This window comes from Juglans microcarpa x Juglans regia, chromosome 1S (assembly GCF_004785595.1).
Source record: "Juglans microcarpa x Juglans regia isolate MS1-56 chromosome 1S, Jm3101_v1.0, whole genome shotgun sequence".
Taxonomy (NCBI): domain Eukaryota; kingdom Viridiplantae; phylum Streptophyta; class Magnoliopsida; order Fagales; family Juglandaceae; genus Juglans; species Juglans microcarpa x Juglans regia.
In genome coordinates this window covers 25,769,360-25,784,739 of record NC_054595.1, presented here as the reverse complement: position 1 = coordinate 25,784,739, position 15,380 = coordinate 25,769,360, and the positions used below count along the sequence as shown (strand labels likewise).

At 35.9% G+C, this 15,380-nt stretch overlaps 3 protein-coding genes and 1 non-coding gene across 5 annotated transcripts; 2 read left to right on the top strand and 2 right to left on the bottom strand.

Moving 5' to 3' along the window:
* The first annotated feature begins 1,644 nt into the window (after positions 1-1,644).
* On the top strand, positions 1,645-3,418 carry LOC121247728 (aquaporin TIP2-1). The gene is made up of 3 exons (XM_041146148.1): positions 1,645-2,049; positions 2,333-2,583; positions 2,844-3,418. Exons 1-3 carry the CDS (start codon positions 1,923-1,925, stop codon positions 3,216-3,218), a joined length of 753 nt encoding a protein of 250 aa, XP_041002082.1. The 5' UTR covers positions 1,645-1,922; the 3' UTR covers positions 3,219-3,418.
* Positions 3,419-6,382: 2,964 nt separating this feature from the next.
* On the bottom strand, positions 6,383-8,023 carry LOC121247727 (photosynthetic NDH subunit of subcomplex B 3, chloroplastic). Of its 2 annotated transcripts, XM_041146146.1 has the most exons (6): positions 7,699-8,023; positions 7,500-7,610; positions 7,315-7,371; positions 7,074-7,136; positions 6,767-6,829; positions 6,383-6,573 (listed from the first exon to the last, which is right to left on the bottom strand). In XM_041146146.1, exons 1-6 carry the CDS (start codon positions 7,912-7,914, stop codon positions 6,454-6,456), a joined length of 630 nt encoding a protein of 209 aa, XP_041002080.1. In that variant the 5' UTR covers positions 7,915-8,023; the 3' UTR covers positions 6,383-6,453. The 2 variants fall into 2 exon arrangements, with proteins under 2 accessions (XP_041002080.1, XP_041002081.1); XM_041146147.1 differs by lacking the exon at positions 7,315-7,371.
* An 89-nt stretch (positions 8,024-8,112) lies between these two features.
* Positions 8,113-8,186, bottom strand: TRNAN-GUU. Its single transcript has one exon. It is a non-coding gene; the product is annotated as a tRNA-Asn (tRNA).
* A 520-nt stretch (positions 8,187-8,706) lies between these two features.
* Positions 8,707-14,402, top strand: LOC121247725 (protein MODIFIED TRANSPORT TO THE VACUOLE 1-like). The gene is made up of 5 exons (XM_041146145.1): positions 8,707-9,435; positions 10,211-10,960; positions 11,168-11,323; positions 11,955-12,911; positions 13,923-14,402. Exons 1-5 carry the CDS (start codon positions 9,229-9,231, stop codon positions 13,962-13,964), a joined length of 2,112 nt encoding a protein of 703 aa, XP_041002079.1. The 5' UTR covers positions 8,707-9,228; the 3' UTR covers positions 13,965-14,402.
* The last annotated feature ends 978 nt before the right edge of the window (positions 14,403-15,380 follow it).

The window sequence follows — 15,380 nt, the reverse complement described above, 5'->3', positions numbered from 1 at the left end:
GAAAGGGGAAAAAAAAGATCACTCCTCACATTTGTGATGGCTAAGTACAGAGAGCGAGCTGTAGCCTATATAAAACAACTAATTTGAAGCCTAAAGTTTCCGCCTCAACAAATCGAATTCCCGTCCCTATAGATCATTACCCCTTAAAATTTTTTAAAAAAAAATGTTATATTTTTAAGCCTATTGAAGCTGGCCAATTAAAGCCTCGAAACATATATCATAGCGAACCTAGCTATCATGTCCCACATTATTCCTTTCATTCTCTGATCTAATTCCCACAAACGATAAATTAATGTCTTTAATTACTAAATCATCATGAGTCACACTCTGACCATTAAATTATATAATATAACACAATGATCGATATATTCCGATAACTTTATAATCCTTCCATTACTATTCTAATTTAGTCCCAGCAATGCATATCATGACACATTTAATTAGACATTGAGTAATAGGTACAAGTTTTTACAAAAGGATCTGACTAAAAAAATTATTTTTATAGTAGAATTTATTTTTTTACAAGAGATCAACTGCGTTATTTGGAATTTGTACAAATTATTACTCACAATAATAAATTCGTGAAGGCAAGGCTTCACATACAATGGACTGTAGTTGTGCATATTAATATATGGAAAAATCTTATTGCAAACAAATTTGTGCACCAATTCGTGCACCAATATTGGTATGTAATACATATGTTTAACGAAACGATATGAATTAAAGATGAAAATAATTTTTATGATATATGAGATTTTCTTCTTCTCACTTGTATCTAGCAAAGCCCTTAATATATAGAATCAACAATTTTAAAGTCTTTAATTAGAATTATACAAAACTTTAGGAGTCCGATTTATTAGAGATTGTAACTTTATATGTGGATCTACTAGTATAGCTGGTAAAATGACCAACCAGTATTCTTATTTACTGTAAGCTGGATCGTATGGTGGATATCCAAAACCATGTACCTTTTCCGTATGCACACAAAAAGAAGAGAAAAGAGTGAAACCTGAAAAGGGGAGGAAAAAAAATACTTAAAGTGATATATATTGGAGTAATTAAGAAGGCGGTGTCATTATTTATTATTATTATTTATTTATTATTATTTACAGAATATCTCAAATACCACACTATTTAAACGCAATCTAATCCAGCCACAGTCAAGTTCCCATCCTCTTTTTCGGAAAACTTCTTTCGAATTAAGACAAACAAATAGGACAAAAGGTTCATAAGATTCTTGTTTATAGACATCCAATTAGCTAGCCGACCACATCTCCTATAATTTGCACCTAAACAACCAAAAGATGATGATCACGGCCAAACACGACCCTTTAAATTATAAATAAATAAATAAATAAAAGCCCATTAATCCTATCCACTCATTCTTTGATCAAATGCCACGACTTCTTGCCAATTTTTGGAGCATGGACGGTGCTGTTTGTGGCCCAAAGCAAGTCATGCCCTCCACTTTTGATCGTGATCTCCCTTTGTTTCTTTATCATTATTTCTTTCACGGACAGCCCCACCAAATTCCATTCTCTCTCTCTCAGTCATGAACTGGTCACATGGTGGAATCATTGATGAGCTTCCCGACGTTTCTATTAAAGCATGTTGTTGACAGCTAAGGTTACTGAAAAAGAACCTGATTGGATATGCTATATGCATGCATATAACATGTACCGTCTTGATCCATATAATTCCATTTTAATAAGCTTCCAAATAACCATAAAATATCATAATAATACCCTATGAATTCGCTTTCAAACGAATTAATTAGTGCCATTTACTGAAGTTTCTAGTGTCTACATATATGTGGGTAACCTTGAGTTTCTAAAGGCATTTGTTCTGTCTGAACCCTTCGATCTCTATCCTCATCGGCCACCTCTCCATCTCCAAGGGTTTCCCAATCACTTCTTCCAAAGATGGCTAGAATTGCCTTCGGACGATTCGATGATTCGTTTAGTTTGGGCTCTTTGAAAGCCTATCTGGCCGAGTTCATCTCAACCTTGCTGTTTGTTTTTGCTGGTGTTGGTTCTGCTATAGCTTACAGTCAGTACTATTGATCTCTCTCCCACCCAGTACTTCAGCTTAATTAAGTCCTGACCATTTCGATTTATTTTCCACTTTTGGCTTAATCTAGCTGTTCGTATTATTTCTGCTCATTGAACATGACAAATACAAATTACCAACATAAATCATGTTAAAAAGCTGTGGCCGTGCATGCAGATTAATTTGTACTACTTAGTATGCATAACTACAGGTGATTTTGCCCTTTTTTCCCCTCTACTTTAAAGTTATTCCCACTGATCTCAATCTTGTTTTGTGGTGACAGATAAGTTGACATCCAATGCAGCACTGGATCCAGCCGGGCTGGTAGCCATTGCTATCTGCCATGGGTTTGCTCTCTTTGTTGCAGTCTCTGTGGGTGCCAACATCTCCGGTGGCCATGTCAACCCTGCCGTCACCTTTGGATTGGCACTCGGCGGTCAAATCACAGTCCTTACCGGCATCTTCTACTGGATTGCCCAGCTTCTTGGCTCCATTGTTGCATGCTTCCTCCTCAAGGCAGCCACTGGAGGCTTGGTAAGTAGTTCAAAACAGACCAGTAGTCTCTAATGAACACGTACTAGCCTTTTTTTAATTGACTTTTAGGGTCAATTAATTCTTTTGCGCCCTACCACTTTTAGCACATAAAATGATCGAGTACTTGTCCTCCTTAATTGAAAACAAGATGCACAAAGCAAGGCAGTTACGACTAATTTTAATGTATTTTTTTCCCCTTTTTTTTTTTTTTATTTATTTTGATCTCAAGGAAATTTAACATGTATTACTTATTTTTTTAGACAATTCCCATCCACAGCCTTGCCAGCGGAGTCGGAGCCATCGAAGGAGTGGTGATGGAGATCATCATCACCTTTGCTCTGGTTTACACAGTCTATGCAACTGCAGCTGACCCCAAGAAAGGTTCACTAGGCATAATTGCCCCCATTGCCATTGGTTTCATTGTTGGTGCCAACATCTTGGCTGCCGGACCATTCTCCGGTGGATCGATGAATCCAGCCCGGTCATTTGGACCTGCCGTGGCTAGCGGTGACTTCCATGACAACTGGATCTACTGGGTTGGGCCCCTCGTCGGCGGTGGATTAGCCGGGCTTGTATATGGCAATGTGTTCATGATTCACCACCATGAACATGCTCCTCTATCCAATGAGTATTGATTTGAGTGAACTTACAATTGTCGTGCCGATCTCGTCCGCATGTTTTTGTAATAAGGAGGAATAGCAGTTTTTGCTTTTCGATCCTTTTATTTGTTTTCTTTAGTATGGTTTCTATCAGCTTGTTTTGTCCTTGTAAAACCTTATTCATGTAGGGTTCACTTGTAGTTGTTGCTTTATGAAAATGGATGGAGTTGGTGAAATGCATACTGCATCCGTTGTTGTGTTGTGTGTATGGTTTACTCTTCTCCTCTTGTATCTGTTATGAAGCGGATCGGGAGTCTGGGACGGCCCATTTCAGCAATAATGCAACTCCTTTGGACATATGCAAATGATGGCTACCACTTTTTACTTTTATATACATATAGGAAAATCCTAGCTAGTATTACCGAGAAACTGAGAATACCCAGTGGGTATCGATTGTACTTTTTTTTTTTTTTTTTAATGATTAAGGAAATATTTTTTTAATGATTTTGTAATTTAAAAAAAAATTATTTAAAGTGTTTAGAAAAATATTTGAAAAAAAAAGTATTTACATAATCGGTGATATTCTGAGGTTACAATCTTATATATATATATTCTGGAAGATGACTGTTTTAGAGCACGTTGGGCTACTCCTATAATATTTGCTAAAATTTAAAAAAAGAAAACACATTTTCTCCATTTTCACTCTGATCTATTGATCTTTCTCCACTCTATTAAGATTTATTAGTTTTTAACTATTTTTTTTTCAACATTTTTTTTAAGAAAATTTATTTTTCTTCCTTGTGTTTTCAATTATTCATTTTTAATGGGTAGATTTTAAAAATTTTAAATTATTTATCTCTCACTTATGGTAATATTTTCAAGTTTGTCTCAATAATTATTGTCCTTTCACTGAGCTTCTATATATACAAAGTCACATGTGAATGCTCTCAATGGTCATACATGGTTGCATAATATTAAATTACAGAAAATCTTCTAACCGGCCTAAAAACAGCCCACAATTATTTGCTACCACATATCCCATCCATGGGGCCAAGAATGTGAACGCATGGCAAATCACAAACCCAAATCCCTCAAACCATCCCCCTCTCCTCTATGCAAATTCCCTCACCCCTCTCGCTTAGCAGCTTTCCCAGATCCCCCACCCTTGCCCCTCTATCGTCTCGATGCCGTGAACCTTGTCGCCCCTCGACGTCATGAACCTCTCTCCTATCGATGCCGTCAACCTCTTTTTTACTATCGTTTTCAGGTGCAAATTGGAAGTAATGTTAGCATATTGATGGCCTTTTAATTTTGGAAGGGATTCATGTGGCATCGAATGTATAAAGAAAAATTCAAGGAATTAATAATTTCACGTCTCAGATTTGAAGTAGTTGACTTGAGGCCGTTAGCTGCTTAAAAAATTATTACGAAGCTCCGTCTTGGTGGCCGACCAGTTGATATCAATGAATGGAGTTGGAATAAGAGGGTCTCCATTTTATTCCTTCGGTGCTTGGAAATTCTCTCTTGTTATATAAATGACTTTGCCATCTCTACTTATTTTTGGTCTTACGAGGTTCTCTTCTGACCTTCTTGTTCATGCCTCACAAACCTAATGTTGTTCAGCGTTTTTCAGGTGGTATTATACTTGCCCCTGAAGGAATTAATGGCAGCATTTGTGGGACCTGGAAATTAGTGGAAAGAGTTCTTGGATTCATTCAATGACGAACGTCTATGTTAAATACCAACTCAAGTGTGAATTGTAACTCCTCAACAGTTTTAGATAGCTGTTCCAAATATCTAGCTTATCTCTAGATATCAAATTTGTTTTCAAAATATCAAGTTTATCTCTTACAATCTCTTTAATTGTCTGTTTATCTCCTGAATCTTCTCTTATAAAATGAGATCATCTTGTAAACGAAATAATGTTTGTGAAAAATACATAAAAGAGAACCATTTGTAGAGATAAAGATAATCTTGTTAGAATTTATATATTTTATACAAACACTTTTAAAATTTACTCTTTATGCTACAGTAAACATAGGTAAATTGCGGAACCATTTAGATATTATCTCTATCTTGTGTTTGGATGTGATTTTGGGTAGTTTTGGTACAACGTAAAGGTACGAAGACAAGTGGAATCACCTGTGAGTCCTGAGGAAGAAGCTATCCACCATGGACACACTAGCAATTCTCCTCTTGCAGCAGGGGAAGATGCACCCTTCCGATGGGATTATGGGAGGGTTAAGTTGAAGAAAGAGGTACTAATTTCCCAGCATTATCGATGCTTTGTTGTTTGCGAGCAGTTGCAGTTTCTTCGTCTAGTTAGGCAAAAAGGGTAGCAGTGGCTGGATGTCGAACTGGTCGAGTCACAGACGAATTGGCTGGACGTTGGACTGGGTGGTCGTCGACTGGTGGCGGCAACAGGTGGTGGAGCTGGTAGTGGTCGTTTGGTGGTGGTAGCAAGACAACTCGTCGGGTAGAGGCAGAGAGAAATGAGAAAATTTCTTTTGTAGGATATTTCATTCTAGTAGAAATTACAAGTGGTGAGCCTCATGGTGTTATCTTATGTATGGCTAAGATGACATCTTTTTATTGGTTGCTGTTAATAGGGTGAAACCAGCAAGTGCTGGTCTGAAGCGTTTCTAATTAAATTAAGATGGTAATATCATTTTACATTATTTAGATGGGAGATCGAAGTTCTTGTTTTTATAATTATTCTATTCTAAAGGGATTTAATTATAATATTAATTAATATTTTTGAAATATAAATCTAAATGTGATTTAGACATTTCTTGAATTGTTATAATTGACAACTGAGAGATCAATTCCAACCAAAAGCATAATATTTTAATTGAAAAGCTAGGGAATTTAAAAGTTAGAGTGGGGCTATTATGCCGCCTCACTCTTACTGCTTGGTGTACTGTCCAGTAATTTTTTTTAATATTTTTTTAATACATTTAAATATTTTTAAAAAATAAAAAAATACATAAATACATTTAAAATTATTTTTTTAATTATTAAATAAAAAAATTGACCAGCGATGAAAATGAGAAAGCAAATAAATTTTATTCTAAAAGCTAGGGATCCTTTTTTCATATGGACGCGACGGCTTCTAGTCGTTAAAGTTAATATATAACAAGAGAGTTTCTCGAATATTTGAATTTCTAATTCGTATGATTAAAATTAAAATTAAAAAAAAAATTAGAATGCCTATATATATATATAACCTTTGAAATTAATAATTCATCCACGTTAATGTACAAAAACCGTGTTAATTAGAAGACTCTGACCCCAACTCTAACTGAGCTATCTCTGCCTTGAACTCGTCAGGCGATATTTTTTCATAACGCCATTCATGTCCTTTCCATTCAGGCAACTGTTGTACAACAACCTGCATGCAGCATCGAGGCAGGAAAGTAATAAATAATAATAATAATAATAATAATAATAATTAGTAGCGTTGACGTAAATACGCAAAAAAATAAAAAAATAAAAAAAAATAATATTTATAATCATAAAATACTTGCTATTTATAATGATAAAAATATGCAAGTATGACTGTATACTGAAAGAAAATCACAGACCAGCCCTGTAGAATCTGGCTTTCCGACGGTAGTTTGACAAGCAAGTCTCCAATTTTTTCGTTTCTGCAATTACCCCGTTGCATGGAAATCAACTCCTCAAAATATATATACATGAAGCGTTGGATCCGTAAATTACGAAATATATCACTTAATTGTACTATTATTATTATTATTATTATTATAGGAAATTACTAATAATTAATATTATTCTGATTAAACACAAGGGCACTTGATTGTATTATTCTGAATAAAATTAATGTTGAAAGTAAAAAATGTAATTAAATCTAGTATACTGCATGGCATGTACCTTCTTAAGTTTTTCCTTCTCTCTGTCTGTGCGAGGGTTTAGAAGCTCTTCTCCTTGAATAATCTGAAAATACAGGAAAAATAATCAGAAAAGAAAGGTTGCAGTCTCTTTGCATGCTTGTAACATGTGTCGTTTTGAGTAAAAATGAATTTTAATAATAAAAAAAATCTGTCAAGTACTAGAATATTGTATGTTAGATCTAGATATTAATTAGTTTCAAGATGGTAATTAATTAGGCCACCTCCACCATACAAGTCCCACAGGTTCCACCTCCAGCACAATTCAGCAGAGCTCTTGCCTGATAGCAGCATATAAATGATCAGTATCATCGCGCGGCATATTTATATACATATATAATAGTACCCAAAAAAAAAAAAAAAACAAAACATTAGAAATCATATTAAGTAAAGATATATGAAAACTTACATATGGTCCATACAACTCAATATTAGAATCCAACATTATGTTCCGTAGTTTCTGCCCACCACATGCTTTTCGAAAATGTACATCGGGCGTTCCATCCGGGAGCAACACAGACTAATATAAAACAGAATAATTATAGCATTAGAGATATTTGCCCAGAAAATATAGCTTTGATGCACTAAATATTATTATCTCAACTTACACTAACAAAAGCAAAAGCCACAGAAGGTGGCTCCTCTGGCTCTATGGCTTGAGATTCACCTTCAGAAATTGTGCCTACAGCTCTGATTTTTCCTCTAGAGAAGCTGAGACGCTTAGAAATTTGGAGCGTTTTGTGAGAGTAATGGGTAAGATGATTGAAGTTAAAGGAGGTTGAGAAAGAAGGTAAAGCTTTAGAACTAATCTGCAGAGTTCCCATCTTCGATATTTCAAAGATGAATTAAAACCTTCTTCTGAGAGAGAGAGAGAGAAATAGAGTTTTTTACAGTGAATTGGATATTGGCATGGCATTTGTGGCAGTGTGTGCGTGTGTGGTGGTTCTCATTTATCATCTTATCCGATTCCATAAAGCACATTGGCCCAAATAAGAGAGGCCCATTCCCTAAGGGAGACTACCCGCTAGAGGAAGGGCTTGAATCTTCGACCTTGTGGTTAACAGCCACACGCTCTAGCCAACTGAGCTAGTCCAGCACCTTACGACAAATCAAGCACATGCGGAAAATTACTCTTTACTTAAGGACTGCTAACTAATTATTTAAAGTTATATTTGTCAATGTGACGCATGTTTAAGTATTATCATATTGAGTTATAACTTATAAACATAAAGTTATTTAAAAAAAACCTATTTATGAGTAATGTTATATATAGTAATAGAGTGCGTAAGTACTGTGTAGTCGTTTTGAAAAAGAATAGAGTCTACTATTAAAAATTAATTTTTTTTATATAAATCCCATTTATACTTTATTTTTAAAAAAAAATTGTGAGATATTTTAGCCCTTCACGATTGAGAATATAATTTATTTGTAAATAGCCAAACTTTTAATGGAAGTAAGAATGAATTAAACAAAATTTAAGATAAAAACTAACGTTACTTCCTGGGAAAAAACAAAAATCAGGTTACAATGTCTATGGGCCAAGTGGAGAGCATGGTCCAAGCCCAGAAAACGTAAGCCCCGTGAGACACATAAAATGCGCGCTATGCCCATCGAGCGCGACTTGGCGCAGAACAGCGAACATTCAACGTAAACCCCACACGGGTCGGTGAGTCACCCCCCAACTCTCCTGTCGACCTCTTTTCCTTCTCTCCCTTCTCTCTCTCTTCTCCTTGTACGATTTCAAAATTCAAACCCTATTTACTACTCTCTCTCCCTCTCTCTCTGAGGCCCCTATTTTTGAGCTATTCTTATCTATTTGTTTTTCCATGTACAATAAATTCACGGCAGGCTGAAAATTGGGGGCCCTAATTTATCAAACCGGTGCATAGTCGGGGCTCTCTCATTCGATCAATCTTGCATTTTAGGGTCCGCCGACCGATAAGCTTTGGGTTTTTCTCAATAATTCTGGTCCGATCGAATTAGGGTCATCCGGCTCCCGAATTGGGTAATTCCAATTCTGTGCTTCAATTTTGTACAAAATAGGGGCTTTATTAATCGTTTCTACTGCCTTTGAATTATACCGGTTTGGTGTTCAGTGATTTGTGAAAGTTAAGGATTTCTTTGTCAATTGGGGGAAAATGGATTCGAGCCGGAGAGCGGTGGAATCGTATTGGAGGTCGCGGATGATCGACGCCGCCACATCGGACGAGGACAAGGTCACGCCGGTGTACAAGTTGGAGGAGATCTGCGATCTCCTGCGATCTTCGCATGTCAGTATTGTAAAGGAGGTCTCGGAGTTTATCCTGAAGCGGCTCGAGCACAAGAGCCCGATTGTTAAGCAGAAGGTATAAACTGTAAATATTTTTTTATTGGTTCTTTCGGATTTAAGATTGGGTAGATCTGCGTCTTGGAAGTTTGGCGGTTTTTGTTTGGTTGCTGAGAAAGTGTGGAATAGGAAAAGAAGTTGAGGATGTGTAAGGAAAGAAGGGGAATTGGGTTTGCTTGGTTTTTGGGTTCCTGGGAAATGTAGTGATCATATCATCTAGGTAGCTATGTTTTCATAGACTCGGTTGGGAGGAAGAACTTTTTTTCCCTGCTTCTGGTTATTGCAACATGCAATGGAGCATGAGATGTTTTATTGTGTTTTGCTTCTAACCATTTCTTGCAAGTAACTTATTAAAGACAAAAATAAACAAAAATAAAAGCTTTTGCATGCAAGTTTATTCCAATGAAGCCGAAATCCTTGATTCTTGGAAAGTCGAAGTGGTGATGGTGAATGAAATTCCGGAACTTATCTTAAACTTTCTTAATTATTTGGGGTCAGAAGGCTTCCATTATATCGGTGACCACATTTGGAGAGGGGCTGTTTGATAGTTTTAAATGTGGCTACTTATAAAAAAACAAAAAATCAAATATTGTGTAAATTGCAATACGCCCCATCAAGTTTCATGGGACGCTTAGTTTTTTTTTTTTTACTCGGGTTTTGTAGCTTAAATTGTGAAGTTTAGCACGGTTTGTTTGAGATAGATGAGTCTGGTTATACTGGTTGCAGCAATTAGATTGTTACTGAAAATTATGATTTCTGTGAAATGTTTATACCCGCTAGGCTATTATGTGCAGGCTCTTAGGTTGATAAAATACTCGGTGGGGAAATCTGGTGTGGAGTTCAGGAGGGAAATGCAGAGACATTCAGCAGCCGTGCGGCAGTTATTTCACTATAAGGGACAGTTAGATGCTTTGAAAGGGGATGCACTTAACAAGGCTGTGCGGGACACTGCTCATGAGGCTATCTCTGCTATTTTTTCTGCAGAGAATGATAAGCCAGCTCCTGCTGAAGATCTTAACAAAAGAATACAGGGGTTTGGAAATACGAACTTTGAAATGCCACCGGAAGAAAGGAAATCATTTCTCAGTGAGGTAGTAGGTCTCGGAAGTGCATCTATAAAGCAGGGAATTAGCAATTTCACACAAGGTCATTTAGTGAAAAAGAATGACAATGGAAGTTACAAGGGTCCAAATCTTCGGAGGTCATTGACTATAGAATCCGATCATGCTGATAGATATGAACCTGTTGATTATCACAATGAGACTCAGGGTAGTTTTGGGATTTCAAAGAATGCGGCCAGTGGACCTTGGAACCAGGATTCAAGAGTATCTAAGATGGAAATAACCAACGGGGACTCCAGTTCAAGTTCTAAAGAAAGTAGGACTCGTGAAGAGAGGTTATTGGAGACCATTGTAACATCAGGTGGTGTACGTCTACAGCCTACTCGAGATGCTGTTCAGATTTTCCTTGTCGAGGCTGCAAAGTTGGATGCTTTGGCTTTAAGTCACGCCCTTGAGTCAAAGCTCCAATCTCCCCAGTGGCAGGCATGTCCATTTTATTTGTGTACTAATAAAAGTGAAGATTTTGTATGCTTCTATGCTTATTCTCTTTTAGTATATTATGAGTTCTTTAAACGTGACATGGGTGCTATACACTATCATACTTTTTTATATTTTTAAAAGAAACATCAGGATGCTTATCCTAAGATCATCAATATGGTATTATGGTTTTCATGGGTAATTTCTGTTCAGGTTCGCATGAAAGCTGTCTGCGTCCTTGAGTCAATACTGAGGAAAACGGATGAGGACCATTTTTTCACTGTGGAGTCTTATTTCAGTGAAAATAAAGATGCAGTGTTGAGATGTTCTGAATCTCCTCAATCTTCTCTGAGGGAAAAAGCTAACAAGGTAAAATTCTATTGTAAGTCTTTTTTTTTTTTTTTTTAAAGAAAAAAGAATTATTAACTCCATACTAAATGTGATGTAGCTTCGCAGCTTCATGTTCAATTCACTTGCAAGTCAAAAACTGCATATAATATCTACCCTTTCATTTAGCTCTACCGGCCAGTATTTGTATTAGTGTCTAGTTATCAATGTGCTTGTGCATCATTGTAGGAGTTTCACTTAACATGAACTGAGAGGAAAAGTAGCACTCCTACCATATAGTTTTAAGCCTCACCCCAACAAAAGACGTATTATCCCGAAACGGAATGACAATCTAACTTGACAGTATGCAAACAGCTGTTTCATTTTCTCTAATGGGTAACAAGATAGCCGTTTTCTTCTCTGTGCAAATGGTTGTTTCTAAACTTATTATAAACTTTTATTATGTTTAAAGTTTCTTTAAATGACATCACATTCTTTTCAAACTTTCGATTAGGTTGTCAGTGGTCAGAATTTCCTTGGAAGTATTCAAGAATAGAAAATTTACAAGCATTTCCATCCACCTAAATCTATATCAAATTGCTCAAGTAAAAACACTTATTTGATTACTTGGGAAAATTCTTTGTTGAAATAACAATTTGCAATTGATGGGCAGGTTTTAAGCCTTTTGGGTGGAGAACAGACAAACAGCACAGCGACTTATACAGAAAGGACCGTGCAGAGTGATGCTACTAATGCTGTTCAAATGCCTGACTTAATAGACACTGGTGATCCAGATGATTATGATGATAATTCTACAAAGAATCAAAGTGAGCAAAATCTGGCAAATGTTTCAATGCCAGCCCCTCTAATTGATGATTTGTTTGGAGATGATCTGGGCACTGGTGCAAGCACTTCTGAACCAAAAAACGATGACGACCCCTTTGCGGATGTGTCATTTCATGCTAGTGATAGTGGGGAACATGCAGATGACCTCTTTTCTGGGATGACCGTTGATGACAAACAGGTTGCTAATGGGAATCTTATGGCAGGGAAGAGAACTGGAGCTGAACTATTAGATTTATTTGGCTCCAGTCATGAACTTCCTCAGGAGCAAGAAAGTCATAAAAAAGATTTCAATGACTTAATGGCTGGTTTTTCCCTTGATGAAAATGCCTCCAACATGAAGCAGAAAGTAACCTCCGCTGGAGCTTTTTCAGAGACTTTGTTCTCAGATTCAGATAGTAATCCCCAGAATCAGGTTTCCAATGACACTTTGAGTGCCATGTTTAGTTCTCAAACGTCCACAATGAATCCAAATGCTGTGTTCCCTCCTGGTGCTATGTCATACCATATACCTCCTGGCTTCATGCTCAACCCTGCATTTTCTTCTCAGCCAATAAATTATGCTGCCATGGGGAATCTTTTTGCTCAGCAACAATTGCTAGCAAGCCTCCAACACCTTGGGAACATGAATGCCCAAAATGCTGGTGTCAGTCATGTTGGTGGTAGTAATGGAGCATATTCTTCACCCCTTCCTGATGTATTCCAATCAAACTTTCCTGCTCAAACTCCTAGTTCACTGATGAACGGTTCAAAGAAAGAGGATACCAGAGCTTTTGACTTTATCTCTGTAAGCTGGAATTCAGACCTTGAGGCTTGACATATTTTTTTTTCATCGTGATATTATATTGTACATTGTCGAAGTTATTTTCAGGTCTCTGTTCTATATTGTAGTTTTCCATGAGTCTGCCTTTTACTGAAATTATTTGAAAATATAGAAATTGGTCTTGGACATCTTGATTATAGGTCACCTGGTTTGGCTGTCAGAGACTTGATAAATTTGAAACTCTGAACATCATTTCCTACACTAAGGGATTTTATTTCATTTTTTCCTAGGAGACTTGCTTGCCTTTTATTTTTAATGACGAGGAACCTCACCAATGCAGGGTCCAAACTTGTTTCCTACTGCAATTGAACTTGAAAGTTGAGATGTCTGAGTTTACCGCTCATCCCAAGCCCGCTTCTTTTTATTTTTATATTTACTAATATTAGTTTTGACTTATGTCCAACCTATTCAACCCTAATCAAGATATACTCTGGTTGCCCTATTGGTGGTACAAATAAAGTCTCCTTTCTTTGCCAGCGTAAGATTTGGTGGCTTACATTAAATGGGAAGGGTGAGGAGCTGTTGTGGGTACTGGATAGGAGAACTTGTGTTGCATGGGCTGTTACAACTGGCTCCTGTTGGATGTATGATCATTCATCGTGGCTGAATATCTCTGTAGAATATGCTCAATTGGCCCACATGAAATCTCCTCTTATGTGTATCAGTTCGTACGATCCTAAGCTTTTACATTAGTGACTTTTGCAAATTGGATTGCATATTTTCGTTGGAATAAGAAGTCCATTGATACTCCCCTATTTTAATGGCAAATGAAGCCTTATTAGACGAGCTTTGGAAATGGTTATTCTTGTCATCCTTGTTATGGGATTATTGCTCTCTGGTGCATTTAATTTATGAATTGCTTCCAAATGTATGCATGGAAATGGGTTGACATTATTTTGTTCCATAGTTGAGTGATTTAATGGATCATTTCTAGACTAATTAAAGATTATGTTCTATATCGTCTGTGTCTTGTAGGACCATCTTGCTGCAGCTCGTGATCAAAAGAGGATGGTTTGAATTTTGAGCTTATGCTTTATCATGAAGGACTGGTTTAGGCCTTCGATTATGGCTTTACAGCGTGTAGATTGAAGCAGGATATACAATTGACAACAAAGAAGGTATTCTTTTGCAATAATGGAACATTTGCAAATATTACCAAGACACGTTTCCGTTATAATTGCATTGCAAGTGATACCGAGAGGAATTTCCTGGACTAGGATTCGAAATGGAGGAATGAGAATGTAGTGCAGTAGCTCGATTAGTATTTTAAATCATTATTGCCGGCACTTATTGGATGTCTTTCTCCTTTGTAATGGATTGATAGTGCTCTGTTTCTTCAGCCCTCTTTTTTTGTGTTAAAAAAAAAAAAAAAAACTTTTGTCCCTCACGAGATTACATGCGGTGCATGGTTTTTTTACCTAGAAAGTCAATAAAAAGCAGTAAATTGTTCCTTTAGCATTTTGTAATGCAAATTTAGAATGGGTGGATGCTTTTCAGAATTTGTTTTCAGAATTGCAAACCTTAAACAATTTGCAATTGAAAATCCTTGCTGCACTGGATTATTTCACGTTCAGCCCGTGGGCTTGTATGTTTTCGTAGATGAGATGAGTTGAGATGAAAATTAAATAAAATATTGTTAAAATATATATTTTTTATATTATTTTTGTTTTGAGATTTAAAAAAAATTTAATTGTTTATTTTATTTTGTGTGAAAATTTGATAAAAGTTATAATAATTAGATGAGATAAAATGAAATAAGTGACTAAAATGATCGTCGCCTTTAAAATTCCAGAGCTTCGTCACAAATTTGTTTAGTTCTATAATACCCGTCTGTTTAAAACAAATTTTGGTAGAGCATTCAAGTCTTTGACTGCAATACATTTTTAGATTCATTTGGTTTTTTTTTTTGGAAGCATAGATTCATTCGGCCTTGGCTCTTGTGCATAGACGCAAGCACATATAATATAATCTTTTTAAGCGTGTTTTTTTTCCTCTGTTCCCCATCTCTTTTTTGGGGAATAAATTATACGGTAGGCATGCATCGTAAGGTGTGCAAAACAATTATAGAGATAAGTGAGAGTAAAGTCATTTCGATACATAAACGGTTTCATTTAATTACATTATTAAATTTTTTAAAAATTTTCACATAAAAGATAATAAATAATTTAATTTTTTTAAATTTTAAAATAATAATAATATTAAAAAATAATATTTTTATAATATTTTATTTAACTTTCATCTTTTATTTAAAATCATCTCATCATATCTTATTATCCAAACAGGGCCTAAATTGATAAAAGATCAATCTGTCCTACCAAAATTACGTAGATTATTGTTGAAAATATTTTCAAAACAATATATATTATATTTATTATTAATAATATTTTGAAAATTTATTTTTAGAAATTATAAATTATTTTAGAAAGACAGAAA